This window comes from Zeus faber (assembly GCF_960531495.2).
Source record: "Zeus faber genome assembly, chromosome: 5".
Taxonomy (NCBI): domain Eukaryota; kingdom Metazoa; phylum Chordata; class Actinopteri; order Zeiformes; family Zeidae; genus Zeus; species Zeus faber.
Window position 1 is genome coordinate 5,443,932 of NC_137192.1, and position 15,586 is coordinate 5,459,517.

The following is a 15,586-nucleotide window of genomic DNA, read 5'->3' on the forward strand; positions in this document are numbered from 1 at the left end:
TGCTCGGGCTAGCAAAGTCTGCATTAAACCAATGACACATACAGTACTTAAATGCACCTGCGTTAACGATTTATTTGCTGCATATATTTGGTCCCCCGCAGGTCATAGATTTGGTCTTAAATAGAGGATGCGTCACGTCAAGCAAGCCACCAGAGTCCTGGGGGTGGAGTTGGTGCACCGTCAACCCGTATGTTGGAAGACCTTGCGTAACTTCGATTGAACTTGAGGCCAGTTACTCTCCGGCCAATAAACCACAGTTTACCCCCCCCCCCCCCCCCCCCCCGAGTCCCGTATGTTCCGAGAGACTGATATGCACTGCTGGTAAATTATTAAGCCCGACACGTAATGCGAGAGCAGCAGGAGGACACAGGGTCAGAGCTTGGGGTCTCCCTCTGGTGGCCCCCCGCAAGAAGTACAACAAGAGAGTGGGAAAAAAGGCTGCAACAACCAGAGTGAAAAGTGAGTTTGTAAGAGACAAAAAGGGACAATTCTCGAAGCACAACATTTTGGATGTGTCACAAAACGGTTCGAACGCCGTGGTTAGAGAGCTCTGGCTGCTTTGATGATTGGGTGTCGGCTCTTAAGCGGGACAAGGTGTTGTAGAAGAGGCGTTGTGTGTGTGTGTGTGTGTGTGTGTGTGTGTGTGTGTGTGTGTGTGTGTGTGTGTGTGTGTGTGTGTGTGTGTGTGTGTGTGTGTGTGTGTGTGTGTGGGGGGGGGTAACCGAGGTCAGAATTTTCCGAGTGCTGCTGCTCAGAATGGAAAGTTCAGCGGAGCGACTCGTCGTGACCATAAAAGCCAAATGGTGGAAAACGGCCTTAACTGGCGGACGCATACAGGGAGGTTTTAGCGGGAGCCTGGTCTACCCTCCCCAGACATAAACAGAGGCACAAGGGCGACAATTTTAACGAAACGCACTTGTTGAAGCGCCAAGAAGCGCCATCAGACCCCTGAGGCCACAAGCTATTCTTGTAACTCAAGACCCCTCGCTGCTTCCCGGACGTTCCACAAACCCTCGGTAAATAAAGGTGAAAACAAACAAACACACACACACACACACACACACAGACACACAGACACACCTCGATGAGCTGGGAAATACAAGTTGGTAGACGTGGTAGAAATTTGTCATTTTGCTTCTTGTAAAGGGGGGGGGGGGGGGGGTCTCCCTTAGAAACATCTCTGCCCCTTGACAGGAAGTCCACTCACATGAACCGCTCCCAAATCTCTAAGCCCTACTTTGGTCCACCCAACATGCCAACCACCCCAAAGCTTTTGACAGTTAAAGCTCATCAGCTACAGTAGAAGTAGATCTGCCCCCCGGGGGAGCAGCTTGACTCCCTACATCCGTGGCTACTCCTCCCACTCCTCATTCTGGAATCTGTAGGGCCATCACGGCAGGCTTGGTCTTGAAGTACTGGTCGAAACGCAGCACGGCGTACCTGGCAACACACGACAAGACGGAAGGAAGGTTTATACAATGGTAAGAGCTTGTTTTTTTTAAATTCCCCGTTACTATAGCAGCAAGGATTCAAGGGCCCAAGTTTAAACACTAAAACCTCAAGTCATACAAGAAATATTCCTGATATACGTCCAGATATCTTCCTGTGCTACCAGCTCCAGTACACAAAGACACGGTGTCTCTGTGTCATGTTGTGTCGACAGTTTCATTTAGTCTCAGTGAAGCCAATTCCTAAACAATACTCAATGGGGAAAATTCACAAAGAACGGATTGCGGCTGCTGACAGAACGATGAATGGATCCGAAAAAATGTCAGATTGAAAGGTCTGATTCACAGAAGATATTGCAGTAATGACCTCACAGCACAAACACAGCCATAAAGCTTTGCGGCTGAATGCAATTTGCCCTTGTTTTGCATCTGATTGCAAGTATCCATGTTATACCTGTCAACCCTCCTGTTTTTCCTGGGATTCTCCGGTATTTCACCCTTCTCTCCCGCTTAAATACTTCCGGTATTTCTGATCTCTGTTCCGGGTCTCTCCTGATACAAAACAATGGTTTTGCATTTATTTCCTCAGTTTCCTAATTGAAAGAAACAAAAAAAGTCCCGTATGTAACAGGGAGACTTGAGCGGAGCTGTCCATGGTCTTGAACTATGACTGAGAAAGTCTCCCCGTTACACAGTGGGCTGTTTTTGTTTTATTCCAAATAAGAAACAGAGGAAATAAATACATCTATAATAAAAACACTTTTTATATGCTTTGTTTGAAGCAACGGACTGGATATCGCTCTGATCGCGCGGCGAAGCGAATGATTTCAGTCTCAGCTAAATCAAACAATTATATTCTCCTTCGAAATATCCAATCACAAGCACGCCAGGCATGGCGATGCCTTGGCCTGGCTACAATCTCTGCTGCCATCATCACTGGAAAGTGTGGGCCTGACACCCCTTATAAATGTGCCTCAGTTACCGCCAACTCTCTGAAGATGCAAACTTTAGTGCTGGTGTTTGACTTTTTTTTTTTGCAATGAGGCTCATTTGCATAAAAAGGGGCCAATTTTGCAGCAAATGTATGCATAATACCTAATTGAAATACGTGCAAAAAGCACTGGAGCAGAGAGACACAATTTGCTTGGCAGCTCAGTGAGGGGTGCATTTCACTCTTTGCTGGTACATTGAGAATTACACGGCTTCTTTTTGTTTTATTTGCTTTACTTAGGTTCAGTGGCCGCAAAAGATGGGCAATCCTTTTGTGAATTCACCCCAAAGTGTTTAAAAGTTGAATGTCCTCAAAAATAGGGGTGCACCGGACGGATCAGAAAAGAAAAAGAAAGAAAGAAAGAAATAAAATGGAGCAATGCTTTCCATTTATTCTGTAAAACACTTCAAGCAAGGAATTTTTGCCCCCCTTGGTCTTAAATTAAAACAGCATTTCAAGATGTCCAATGTTCAAATAAATTCTTAAAATATATAAAATATTCAGTTGTTAAATTAAAGTGCAATATGAGGCACACATGAACTGTACCTTCTTCCTTTGAACATAGCGAATGAAAAGAATATGATTAAATCCTGTAACTGAATTTAATGCCAATAAGTAACCAGTATCATGTTCTATTTATCATGTTAATAAACACAATTTCATGAAAATAGGTTCAGAATTAAGCAAGTTACGGTCGATTTTGTGGAGAAGATCTAATATGGCGGACACGCAGACACATAGCGGCGACAAACATTCACGTCGACCGGTCCACTTATGATAACAGCCCACGCCGCTACGATGCACGCAGCAACTCACCCGAGGAAGTCAAAGTCGATGGAGGAGTACTTGGCCTGGATGAGAGCCCAAAAGCCCCAGAAGAAGTGAGAAGCCTTTATGAAAGCAAAGAGATTAGATCAGATAAGGGTTATCGCAACAGCACAGGACACTACGCGGAAATACCAATGTGTGTGTGTTTGTGGTGGATGCTCACCAGGGCAAACTTGTTGACCTGGACGTAGAGGGTCTCCAGCTCGCGCTGACTGACCTCCTCTGTGTTCTTGGTGAAGAGCTTGTAGGCCTGCAGGTAAACACGCAGCCACTCCAGCTGCATCTCACGGTTCGGGTACAACCCGTAGTCCAGCTCGCTCATACCTAACACACACACACACACACACACACACACACACACACACACACACACACACACACACACACACACACACACACACACACACACACACACACACACACACACACACACACACACACACACACACACACACAGTGAAGATGGATTCCAGTAATTCCCAGAATGCCCGCACACGCCTCTTGAAACCGTGCACACGAAATAAAAGGTGAAAGCGAATCAAACTGTGGTCAAAGAAAGATTTAATGACAACAATGAATCCTCTCGGACAGATGAACCACGTTCTGTGATTCTGCTTTCCAACACCCTTCACGCAACAACGTTGACTATGCAGTGGTTGGAAAAATGTCAAGGCTTGGTAAATGAAGATACCAATGATAATATCAAGTCCACTGCTACACTTACCTAGTCGTAAAAATACTTATACCCTATCAGGCACCAATGTAATGTGACGCAGTTGCATTGAGTTGACCTTTATAGCAGCTTCAAGTTAGACACAATTTCTGAAAACAATCAAGTGTCCCACACACCTGCAAACTCGTTGAAATGGTTCCCAATGTCAAAGGCCTGGTAGTTGTAGCTGGAGTACTCGTAGTCTATGAAGCGGACATGGCCTGGGGAGTAGTCAGATTAAGGGGAGTCCGATTATTCAAACACAAAAGGGGAGACTTTCTATTCATGTTGATATCAGTTCTATGGAGAGGAGGTCACAGTGGGATTTGATAGTCGGCCAGCGAGAACTCAAGCTGCTTTTAAAGACCATCGTCATAGGCAGCCGATTTAATGAATTACCTAGCTGTCTCAGGCTAATCAACTAGCCTCTGGTTGAAAGTTGACTTATTAGTGAGTTCAGCTGGTTTAGAATTAGATCAAGCCTGCGTGCATTACAGTTTAAACAAGCTGCATTAACGCTGGCCGAAATGCACAACCGTTAAAAACATTATGGCTGCCCATAAATACACCTGACAGAATTATAGCACACACTGATGACTGCAGTTACAGATTTAAGTGTTATCTGTTGTTTCGCTGTTTGCATCTGGCAAATTCATGTATTGATTTCAGGTTTATGGATAATACAGTGCAAAAATTTGAAATGATCTTCAATTATTTAGCATAGTTTGGGCGTCCGGGCTCTACTGTTCCATCACTCCCGGCGAGGTGCAAAGCAAACACAGGAATACTTAAGGCTGCTTTCAAGGTAGCCATCAATAGCCGCAGTAGGTACACTGTAGGTCTCTATGTCACCAGCGTAGCCTGCAGAGGCTGCTGCCGTAGTTCACATGCACCTCTCCAGAAATATAACTTATGGTAGAGTCACAAGGCCGGCATACATGCGCTGCAAAGCAACAGGCTGCAATGCATTTCAAATGGAGCTCTGCTTCATCCAGTTGCAGGGGGCGGAGCGACGAGCTGAGGGCTTCACGGCAACAAGGAAAGTTGAGCAGAATTCAACTTTAATGCAAATGAGCAGCGCTGGGTGTCCGGCGATAGCAATAGGAGGGAAGATACGCTCTCAATCGCGCTCATCCTTGGAAAATGCCTGGACCACTGGGTATTGTTCATGATAAGGCTTTTATTTTCATTTAAAATTCTCCCTTAAACTATCGATAAAACGAGGATCACGTCATTTTATATTTCTCCAATAAGAACAATTCTTTATTTTAAGGGATGGCAAGATTATTTATGTATAGGAGACTTTTATGCAAAACTCACTTTTTCAGTGCATGTGCATTTACACTTGGGTCTCTGATGGGCCTACTAACACACAAACTGTGAAATAAGACAACTCAGTCAGTTTATTGTGAGCTGTATGTTTCAGAAAACATTTGCGTTTTTTCGTTTCATTCTAATTAGAACGGCACCCCATCTGAGTAACTCTACCCACGCCTGAAGCACGACCGAACCAACTAGCATCGAAGCTAAGCGCTTTTACTCTAAGAGTTGTCCTTGTCAAGACATGCCCTGAAAACACCAGTTGGGTGGTGTGTGTCAGGCGAAACTAACACACACACACACACACACACACACACACACACACACACACACACACACACACACACACACACACACACACACACACACACACACACACACACACACACACACACACACACACACACATTACTCATATTTAGATATTTTTTGTTTACATATTTAATATTTTATTTATTCATTGTTTAATATATAAAGGAACATATTGTAATAACATTTTTGGCCATATTGTCTAGCCCTAATATGTGACCCACCGCGTACTTTAGGGTCACATTTCAAAATTTGACATTACAGGTACTCCTCACTTAACGACCGAGTTCCATTCCTAGGACCCGGTCGTTGAGTGAATTGGTCAATAAGCGAGGACCTGTGTTATTTCATGGTAAGGGGGCGTGGCCATTGCCAACGCTAGGGTAGTGAATACTGACAGACTGTGAGAACAAGAACGTTGATGTTATATAGATTGCGTGCATGAAAACCACCAGGGCAGATTTAGGAGCCGTTTCAACTATATATTCATTCATCTTTTGTTCAATCAAACATTGTTGTCACCTGAAGAGCCGTTATTCTAGTCCTTTCTGTAATTTAGACTGGTTCTGCTTATTAACTTACTTAATCTGTAGTGGTAAAGGTTTTGGTGTTTGGACGCTGCCTTTTATACACTTTTACACCCTATGCTATCCCCCACGGCCTGCATCCCTGGTCACTTTCCCTTAAGATATAAATAAAGCTTTCCACTCTGACCGGGGTGGGGGTTGATCGTTCAGGGACAGGCCAGCTTACCCTCCTTGCTATTGTGGATGATGTTTTTGCAGAGCAGGTCGTTGTGGCAGAGCACCACGGGGGAGCCCAGGGTGGAGAGGTGCTCCTTCATCCAGGACATCTCCTGCTCCAACACCGCTTTGCTGGGCACCTCCCGCTGGATCCTGGGGCATGTGGAAAGAGAGTGAGACAGAAAAAGAGAGAGAAGGTGAAAAACATGGCTAATTTAGACATGAAACACCCATACACAGCTCTCTGAATCAGAAAACCAGTTTGGACTGTTGTGACAACCAAGTTGGCTGTATGTAAACACAACAGCAGTTCTTTCTACATGTACATTGTTGGAAGAAAGACACGCTGGCTACAGCAAGCGGTTATGCCTCAATAGCTGTGCTGGAACTGGCCACAGGAGGGACCTGAAAACAACAGAGCCTGACATGCACGGGCAGCGGTACCATGTCCCAACAGGGGACTCAAGTTAAGGGGTAACTCAACTGTCCCCTCTGGTGAACAAGCTGAAAACACAGATTCAGCAGTGCAGTCGGCAGCTGGGTTACATGTCTGGTTATACTTTTGCGCGGGGTCCTTTGCGGACAGTGCACACCCTCCCGTGCAGAGTGCTGGCTGTTTATAGTTGACGCATTGTCCGTTACAAGTCAAGTCAAGTCAAATCACAAAATCTAGGAGGTCCAACGCACCATGGCGCCAGATGACGTAATTTGTGGCGCGCGCTGCCTCTCGCTGGCGGCAAGCATAAACCAGGCTTAAGTCTCCGAGGCAGGGAGCTGTCTCAGCCAATCAGGGCGTCCCACAGGGCAGAGACCCCTTTTCCTGAAGGTAATGGGCTTATGAGGCTAATCTGCTGTCGGCCTGATGAGAGAAGATGAGAGACAGGGAGATGAGGCTGGGGCTGGGGTTAAATATTCCACCAGGCTTCCCACACTCTCCCTGCTGATTTACTCATTACAGCCTCGCTATCGCTCCTCCAACAGCCACCTCAATTCCAACTCGCTATCCCCAGCTGTTCTACAAGCAGCTCCATGAAACAAGATATTAAGCGACCAGCGGACGCACTGAAAATACTGATAGTAATGTCAAGAAGGTCGTTGTACATTCCAGAAAGAGAAGGCCGAGTTCTGTATTGAGAGGGGACTAAAAGCCCCTCGGTCTGGGTGAGAGCCATGTGGAGTGGTGGGCGTGGGGGGGGCAGACATTCTGCGTTACCGGGGTGCTGAGCGAGGTGACCTGATACACGGAGCTATGCAAACATCTGCCGGCGCGTCGCATACCTCAGCCTCCCTAATCCAAATTGCTATTATGGATACAGTTACATAAGGCTCCTGCTGGACTTAACATAGCAACTATCAAATGTATCCAGGCAGTAAAATTTGCCGTAGTCAGGCAGCCAGCCGGGCTGTAATGTGGCCCATCGACTCCATCTGGCCGAATCTTGTTTCGTCATTTCTTGTCTCGTCTTTAATAAAATGCATTGCTGCTCTTTGTCCATTCCGTCTGGATTAGAGTGGGTAAAAACTCCAGGGAGTGCTTTTGCTTGAATGTTAAGAACCCCCTTGGTCAGCTTTGATGCCCCAGAATGACCTCAAGAACTAAACGCTCTCTGGTTGCATCCTGGCCTTTCCAAGGAGGCTTTTATTATTTCTATAATTCTATTAATTCTTACAACTTCTGGTGAAAAAGTAAAGGCCACTTCACTTATTTTTCTATGGAATTTCCCACTGCAAAAGGCAGATAGTTGTTTTTTGAGACTGAACTAAAAGAGTTTTTAGATGATAACTCTATTGCATGAGTCTGCTAGCCATTTATATTGAAGAATCTTCTGCATCAAAACTTTGTTTTGAGTGGTCACTTTGTTACCTTTCACTCTCCATTATTGATGCCAATTGTTTATTACTGGTTTTCATACTGTTGCTGAAGATGTTCTATTACTAACCACACCCACATTTTGCGTTTAGAAAATACATTGTGGAAAGTTTAAATCGGCTTGAGGTGGCCTTGAATAATATGTAATAACACAGTTCACTATGCTGCAGGATAGGGATTTACCACGACCAGAGTTACATAACTTGTACTAAACTTTGAGTAGGTCCATTTGGCGATAGAAAGCACCATTCAGATCGATCGGTTTTACTGAATGGTAAAGGCTTTTCCTGTTTGTTTGTGGTCATCACAACATATTAATAAATGTTAGATGTCCTTACATAGGTGATTAGATAGGTCGGCAGTAAAAAAGAAAACACCACCAGACCTAGGCAACTCACACCCACCTGATGTTGGAGGCCTGCTCTGTGAACTCGGTGGCCACCAGGGAGAAATATCTGCGCATCTTGATCCAAAGGTTGGGTTTGGGGATGCAGCCATTGTGGGCATGGATTGCGTGGATGCGTGCCATCTCCCTGGCAATCAGCCTAAGAAGAGAGACACAGAGGAGGTTTTTTTTTTTTTTTACATTTTTTACATTCCCAGGAGTTAGCTGAAGAATAATTAAGGTTATTGTTACTGGTACATTGCGGACTGCAAAAGCTTCCCATTGAAATTAACCACAGATGAGAAGGAGACCATGGCTATTTAATCAAATTTAGATTACTGACACAAAGTGCATGGGAAAGGGGGTGAGACATCAGACCGTCGAAAACTCCATCAATACTGACGTGTGGTATTGTGCCAAACCTCAGAAGTGTGGGGTCCCTGACGTCCTGTGTGCCCAGGGCGTCCCCTTGCATAAACTCATAGCAGATGCCGTTCTGAAAGGTGCAGTAGAGGCGTGGGGCGCAACCGTTAGCGTGCAGCACCTATAGGGGATGTACATATGACATTACGTCATTAGGCTTTTGTCCAAGGCGACACAATAAGTACATTTTGCCATAGTATCAAATCACTGTATCGGTCACAGCTAAACCTTGTCTAGGAACAAGCAGCATTAGTGGAGTGAGAGATTTTCTTTTAAAACAAGAAAGTTACAAGGTAAAGGGGAAAGAGATCATGAGGTACACAGTCAGTGCAAGTAGGTGTAGTCTGAAGAGATTACAGATACATTATTCTGTGACAGATTTAATACACACACAGTTGGACTAAGTTAACTGAAGGGAAACCATTTCTTAAGCTTCTAGCAATATGGCAGGAGCTGGCATGGACAGGAAGGAGCCAGTTACCTGGAAGCTCTTGAGCTCGTTGTCTCGATCAACAATCAGCTCAGTCTTGTTCCCGTACACGCGGACCAGGACCACATCCTCTGGGCTGTCCTCAGTGTAGCAGCCCACTAGCTTGTTAGTTGTGCCATCAGTGAACAGCTAGGAAATGGAATAAAACAAAGCACCCCATTCAGGATGAGCTGTGACCAGCAATATGTAATTTTACGCCAAGCCAGTACTTTTGACTTTACAGTGGCCCAGCACTTGGACATTGCAGCTGGGAAAAATCTGGACAGTGACTGACTGCCCAACAGTACCTGCTCAGTCAGAACACACTTTAATGAGGAGAATGAACCTGCCTATTTTCATAACATTGTGCCCTGGGATTGATAGTTTTGCACGGCGTGATATTGCACGATAAGATATTTTTTACATTTCTAGAGATTAGGGCTAATTCTGCAGTCCACAGTAAGGTCGCGGTTATGGTAAGGGTTTCAGGAAATGCAATGACAAAAACCCCATTTCAGGACTCCTATCTCCGTTGAGTCTGGGAAATAATGTTTGTTTCCTGTCAGATTTTTTTTCTCCTCTTTCAGAATCAACAATGTGGTACCAGATGACCATGAGACAGGGAAATGTGTCACGCGAAAACATGCACAACCTCTCACTTACCACAGAAATATGTGACACACCACAGCAAAAGCCGCCATCTCGTGCATTTCTAAAATTACCAGAAGCAGCCAAATAAGTTGAAAGGAAGAAAATTTATATTTTTCCAGATTCGTGTTCCTTTGTGTATTTTCAAAACCGAGTTTGATTTATAAATAGTAGAAAAATGTTAAACCGTGGAGTTAAATATTCCCGTTAGATTACATGGGGAAACGCAGTTCACTTGCTGGGACGCGGAACAGTGCTGAATAACGCCGATTGATCGTTTCCTATAAAACTAGCGTCCAGGTGAAGATCATTCATCCAAATTCCATGTGATGTGAAGTCACAATGTGAAACCGTTTTGATAGAATTCAACCTTTAAATCGTACTACTCTTACACACATGGAGAAACAGCGAAGAAGAAAAACCCTTCACGTCACGCACCTACGTCTCTTCCATCGACAGACAGTTAAAGTGCAGCAGAGGGTGTTTCGGTCTCACTTGACTGTGAAAACTTTCTTCTCCGTATCGTTATGGATTACGCAAAGCGGGTGGTGGAAGCTCTGAATCATATGTCGGACCTTAATCTTACCAGTGCGATAGATCCAAGTCAGTGTTAGCAGTGTGTACTGGATTTCATTTTCCACAATGATAGTCAGTTCTCCGACAGCGGCGTGAAGAACCACAGCGCTGCTGAATCTGATATTACTCCGGACTTGGAGAACATTTCAAACAGCGGATTTCAAAATTAATGTGACGATGGCAATGAATATTTTCAAGAACCACCGGAGGAGACCGACGATACGTCCGTTGTTGTTACAGCGGAAGAAGTTGATGACATGATGTGGTCCGTTGAGGTTGGTGACAGATTTTCAGATTTCAGATTTTCTGAGACACATAATATTAATAGACTCTACATTTTGTTGTGTTGTCTGTACTTTCAAAATCCAAAATAATTCCACTTTTATAAAACTTGTATATTCTAACTGTTAAATAAAAGCTTTTTTAAAAACAAAATTTGTTGTGTGTTGAGCTGTTCGTGATTGGCCCATTCAGCAGTATGTTAATTACCCATGAGGCTTTGTTTGTCCGCCAAACCCATTTGCATTCTGGGAGCTGGCTGAATGAAGCCGGTGTGGGGAAAACTTTGAAGGTGATTATCTCAGAAACACGGTTTGCCACACCCTTTTCATTAACAAGTCATAACTTTAAAAATATTTGCTTGATTTGCACAAGTGACACCTTGTTTGGAAGCTCTGATTCTGATTCTGATGCTAAAAAAAGCAGCCAACTGACCCTAAAATACGCAGTGGGTCACATATGATGGGGCACTTTTTCACAGATCCACCTTTATCTTATTATTATCATTAGTAACTATTGTGCATAATTTCCGGGTATGTTGCACAGACATTTCACTGCATATGTATGAAAGTATGTATATGTATGTGACAAATAAACATCTTGAATCCATATGCACCCTCCTCTGCCCAGACATTTATGTCCAAGTCTAGCAGCATCTCACATCTCAATCATCCGTAGGAAAGTATTGGTTGGACAGCTTTACAGGCATGTGACTGAACCAGTTGGCAGTTGGCTCAGTACCAACTATCTCATCTAGGGCAGTAAGTTAGGTGTGGTGCACAAGGACACATCAACAATTTATGGTAGGAGGAACTGAGGGTATCAAAACAGCAATCCTACAATCGCCACCAGACATGTTATTCATAGGAAGATATGCAATCTTCATGTATTCGTATAATCAGCTGTTAGCTCTCTGACACCAGAAACATCTTGAGAAGTACACTTTAGTCTGTAGTCTCTGGTCTTTATGTTGTAATATATAGTGAAGATACGACGAACCTGTTAGATCTACCTCAAACAGATGAAGCCATGTGTTGCAACATCTTCCCAAAGGTTGACAACATTTCTACACTGAGACTTTAGGGGGAAAAAAAAAAATCAGGGCATGGAATATCTCAGTCCCAGCATCGCTCCGGCGGCTGAACAGTAATGTTCCGGGCCGACTACCTTTCCTGGTTCCACAGAGCACAATAACAACACAGAGCACAATAACAACACGCATGTGGCCAGTCTCCCTGACTGGCCTCCATCGCCCATCCACGTATGGCTCACCACAAAGACGGGACACATACAGGCTATCCCTGTTATGACAGAACTGTACACAAGCCTTGCGCGCCTTTGGTATCACATGACTGATGATGATCCTGTCTGCCTCGCGACACAATGAGCGGCTCAGACCGGCGATCAATATGCCGACAGACAGCAATGAGCTTCAACGCCAGATATAGGTTAACATTCAGCCATACAATGGTCACAGCAGGACCATGATGGCCGCAAAATGTTTTGGACATCAGTGAATGGGAGCTTGATTTTTATGGAGGAAACTGTTCCACTGTGACTACACAACTTCTTTAGGCTAAAGGCTCAGCCATTTGTTCCAGTTTGAGCCTGAGAAAGTTGTAAGGAGAGACGTCTGCTTTGTTGCCATTGGCAAGCTGTCTTTGTATGTAGGGTGTGAGGTTTGAGAACTGGAGAGTGTAGCCTTCCAGGAAAACTCTTCCTACCTAGTCGGCATGACGGGCCAGGTGTTTCTTTCAACAACGCTGACCCACCGCTCTCTTACACACACACACACACACACACACACACACACACACACACACACACACACACACACACACACACACACACACACACACACACACACACACACACACACACACACACACACACACCAAAACAAGGGTGTGCTCAAACAGCATCCTCCCCATCTTCACGCAAAGAACTTGTTTTGGGTCTACTCTCTTGTTATTCACTCAGCCCACCTACCTTTCCATTCCCCACACCTGTGTCCTTGTTTGTGAGTAAAGACCAGGCATGCAGCTGTATTGGTTTAGACGAGCCCCTGCGTTGACAAAAGAAGCCAAGCAGGACAAAGCATGTTTGGGTGGCACTGGCAGCCATTGAGAAAAGCCATGCTGGTCTGGCTGGCGGGGACTGAGGTAAACATTGTCACATTTCCAGTCACAAGGGCAGTCTGGGCAGCGTGGTAGGTGGGTGTTGCATGGGCTCACTGGAGATCAGTCACTGGGATGTAAACACATATCTTCAGTAAGAGAGTGTTCAAAGACCCGGAGTGTGAGCCACTAGTTATCAATGAATTAAAGGGAATGCCGCCATCACAAATTACACAACCGTCATTAAATGGTTTGACCTGGTCGAGAAACATGAGTCACTCGATCCTCTTAGTGCGAATCAATTATGCATTCCCCTTTCTCTGACTTAATGAATCCCTACATGTGGCTTGTTCACAAACCCACAGACGCAGGTGTTATAGAGGTGGTGACTCATGGTGTGTAGGCTAAACATAACACCAGCCTTTTCCACCCATTAGCATAAACACCACACTATCGTAGATTTATATGCAAGCATACTCATTATCAACCAAAAAAGGACTTCACAGCCAATTATCTAGTATGCCAAATATTCCCTTGTACTCAGGTCCAACAAGTTAGTTATGCCACAAACAAATGATCTTCACATGCCTGGTGTTTCACTGACAGATACACACAAAACAATCATTGTGGTTGTCATCAAAAAATGCCTATTATTTACATCCCGTGCTAAGGCAAAACAACTGGGTGGTTAGATCTGTAAGAGACTATGTTTGGACTCATTTGTGCTCCACAACTAATGGTGCATAAGGAAAAATTGTTTCACATCTCTACAAATCAATTAAGTGGCAAGCTGGCAAGCAACAAAATCATTCTGAACTGGCGAATACTTGCACCCCATAGTAACAACCAGGACTCATGAGTCTCTCCAGTGTGGGGAAAAAAAAACCAAAAAAAAAAAAACCACTGACTGAATGAGCTTAATAGAGTTAAGATCCTTGTCGTGAGCAAGGTTTCAAAACACACACAAACCACCTAGACCGGCTTTCCACAGCAACAGAGTAAATATGATTAAGTTTGTCAATGGAGCTCCATCAGCACCAGCTGTCCCCTGAATGTCTGGCTCCTGTGCAGCAAGCCTAATAAATATCTCCCTAATACGAAGAGATATAATGTAATGTATAGAAATCGTTGGTTTTGCAGCAAATAGTTCTCTTTTGCGGAATTTCTTAACGTATATGTATGCAGACTTGCACAATTTCTAATTTTGTACAGAGTATGAATTGTTGATACAGGCGCTTAATGGCAAGTGTTCCATTTGTTTGTGTTGTTTTGTCATTTTAGGTCCATTGCCACAATTTCAAAATGCTTTTTGGTATATAGTATATATTTTTCTCTATTTTTAGTGTTGTTATTTTATTATTGACTTTAACTGGCTTACCAACAGCTTGAGCCTATTTTTCTAGTTGATGCTTACGCCACAAAAACAACAACAGCCAGGTATTTGGAGGGCTTGACGTAGCCTGAACGGTGGACCAATTTCTACTGCCCCTTAGGGGCCTAGCGCTAGCTTAGCTCTCCACAACGAGAGACGCTGCCGGTCTGCCAAGCCTTTAGCCTTTAGCACGGCAGCTAGCACGGTATGCACCTACCTTGGTTTTGACACGGTTCATGTCCCACGCCGGTCGCAGCTTCTTGACGAGCCGCATCGCCCCCTCCGTCACGTTGTGCTCGTCCACGAAAATGGGGAATTTCTTAATGACCGGCGAGCCGACGGGCACATGTATCTCCGTCTCCATCCCGCTGTCTCGAATTTCTACGTGGGTGCGGCAAGAAAACTCGGTGCATGCGAAGGGTTCTCAGCGGTAAAAAATAATAATAAAAAATAAAAAGACAAGCAAACAAACAATAAAAACAAGTATACCCAGTTTATATCTTGTGCTTCGATGGCATTCGCGTCGCTGGGGAGGGTTTTCTGTGGGTTTAAGTTGTGAGTGTGGAGAGGTAGGTTGGCTGGAGATGCGGGGAGGAGTGTGCCGGTGTGCGGAGGCTGGTCGCCGCCGGGTTTCTTGAGCGGGGCTCAGTCAGAAAACGAAGCTCCGCCCCCCCCCAGAATCATCCGATTGTACGGCGGAGACGCGACGCTCAGACTGACGAACACACTGACCCACCGCTCCCGAACCGGCCCTGGCAGATCCGAGCTTCCCCGAGTTTCTGGAATTAAAACGTTGTCGTCTGGGTCAGCTTGAAATTATTATTATGATTGTAAATATATAATCATAATAATAATAATCATAATAATAATAATCATAATAATAATAATAACCCCCAGGGGGGAATTGAGGCGTTACAGCAGCACACATTTCATAATAGGCAATTATAATATAGTAATAAAAAAAAAAATGGCCATATGCAATAAACATAAAATAATAAAAGAAATAGACAAAATTGCCAGTCTATGCTATTGTAGAATATAATACAGTGTAATATTGTATAATAAATGCGAATATAATAATAATAATAATAATAAT

At 44.4% G+C, this 15,586-nt stretch overlaps 1 protein-coding gene across 1 annotated transcript; it reads right to left on the reverse strand.

The window, feature by feature from the left end:
* Positions 1-881: 881 nt before the first annotated feature.
* Positions 882-14,997, reverse strand: etnk2 (ethanolamine kinase 2). The gene is made up of 10 exons (XM_080001608.1): positions 14,980-14,997; positions 14,708-14,871; positions 9,511-9,648; positions 9,029-9,150; positions 8,626-8,766; positions 6,362-6,504; positions 4,117-4,200; positions 3,431-3,591; positions 3,256-3,329; positions 882-1,440 (listed from the first exon to the last, which is right to left on the reverse strand). The coding sequence occupies exons 2-10, from the start codon at positions 14,852-14,854 to the stop codon at positions 1,368-1,370; spliced, it is 1,083 nt and encodes a 360-aa protein (XP_079857734.1). The 5' UTR covers positions 14,855-14,871; positions 14,980-14,997; the 3' UTR covers positions 882-1,367.
* Between the last annotated feature and the right edge of the window lie 589 nt (positions 14,998-15,586).

Bases quoted from the DNA above. Each gene is read 5' to 3' on its own strand.
- etnk2 (XM_080001608.1), bottom strand. From the start codon at position 14,854: ATGGAGACGGAGATACATGTGCCCGTCGGCTCGCCGGTCATTAAGAAA. The intron at 8,767-9,028 runs GTTTGGCACAAT...CTCTCTTCTTAG, and splicing joins AGGGACCCCACACTTCTGAG to GCTGATTGCCAGGGAGATGG. The intron at 3,592-4,116 runs GTGTGTGGGACA...TGTGTGTGTTAG, and splicing joins CCATTTCAACGAGTTTGCAG to GTATGAGCGAGCTGGACTAC.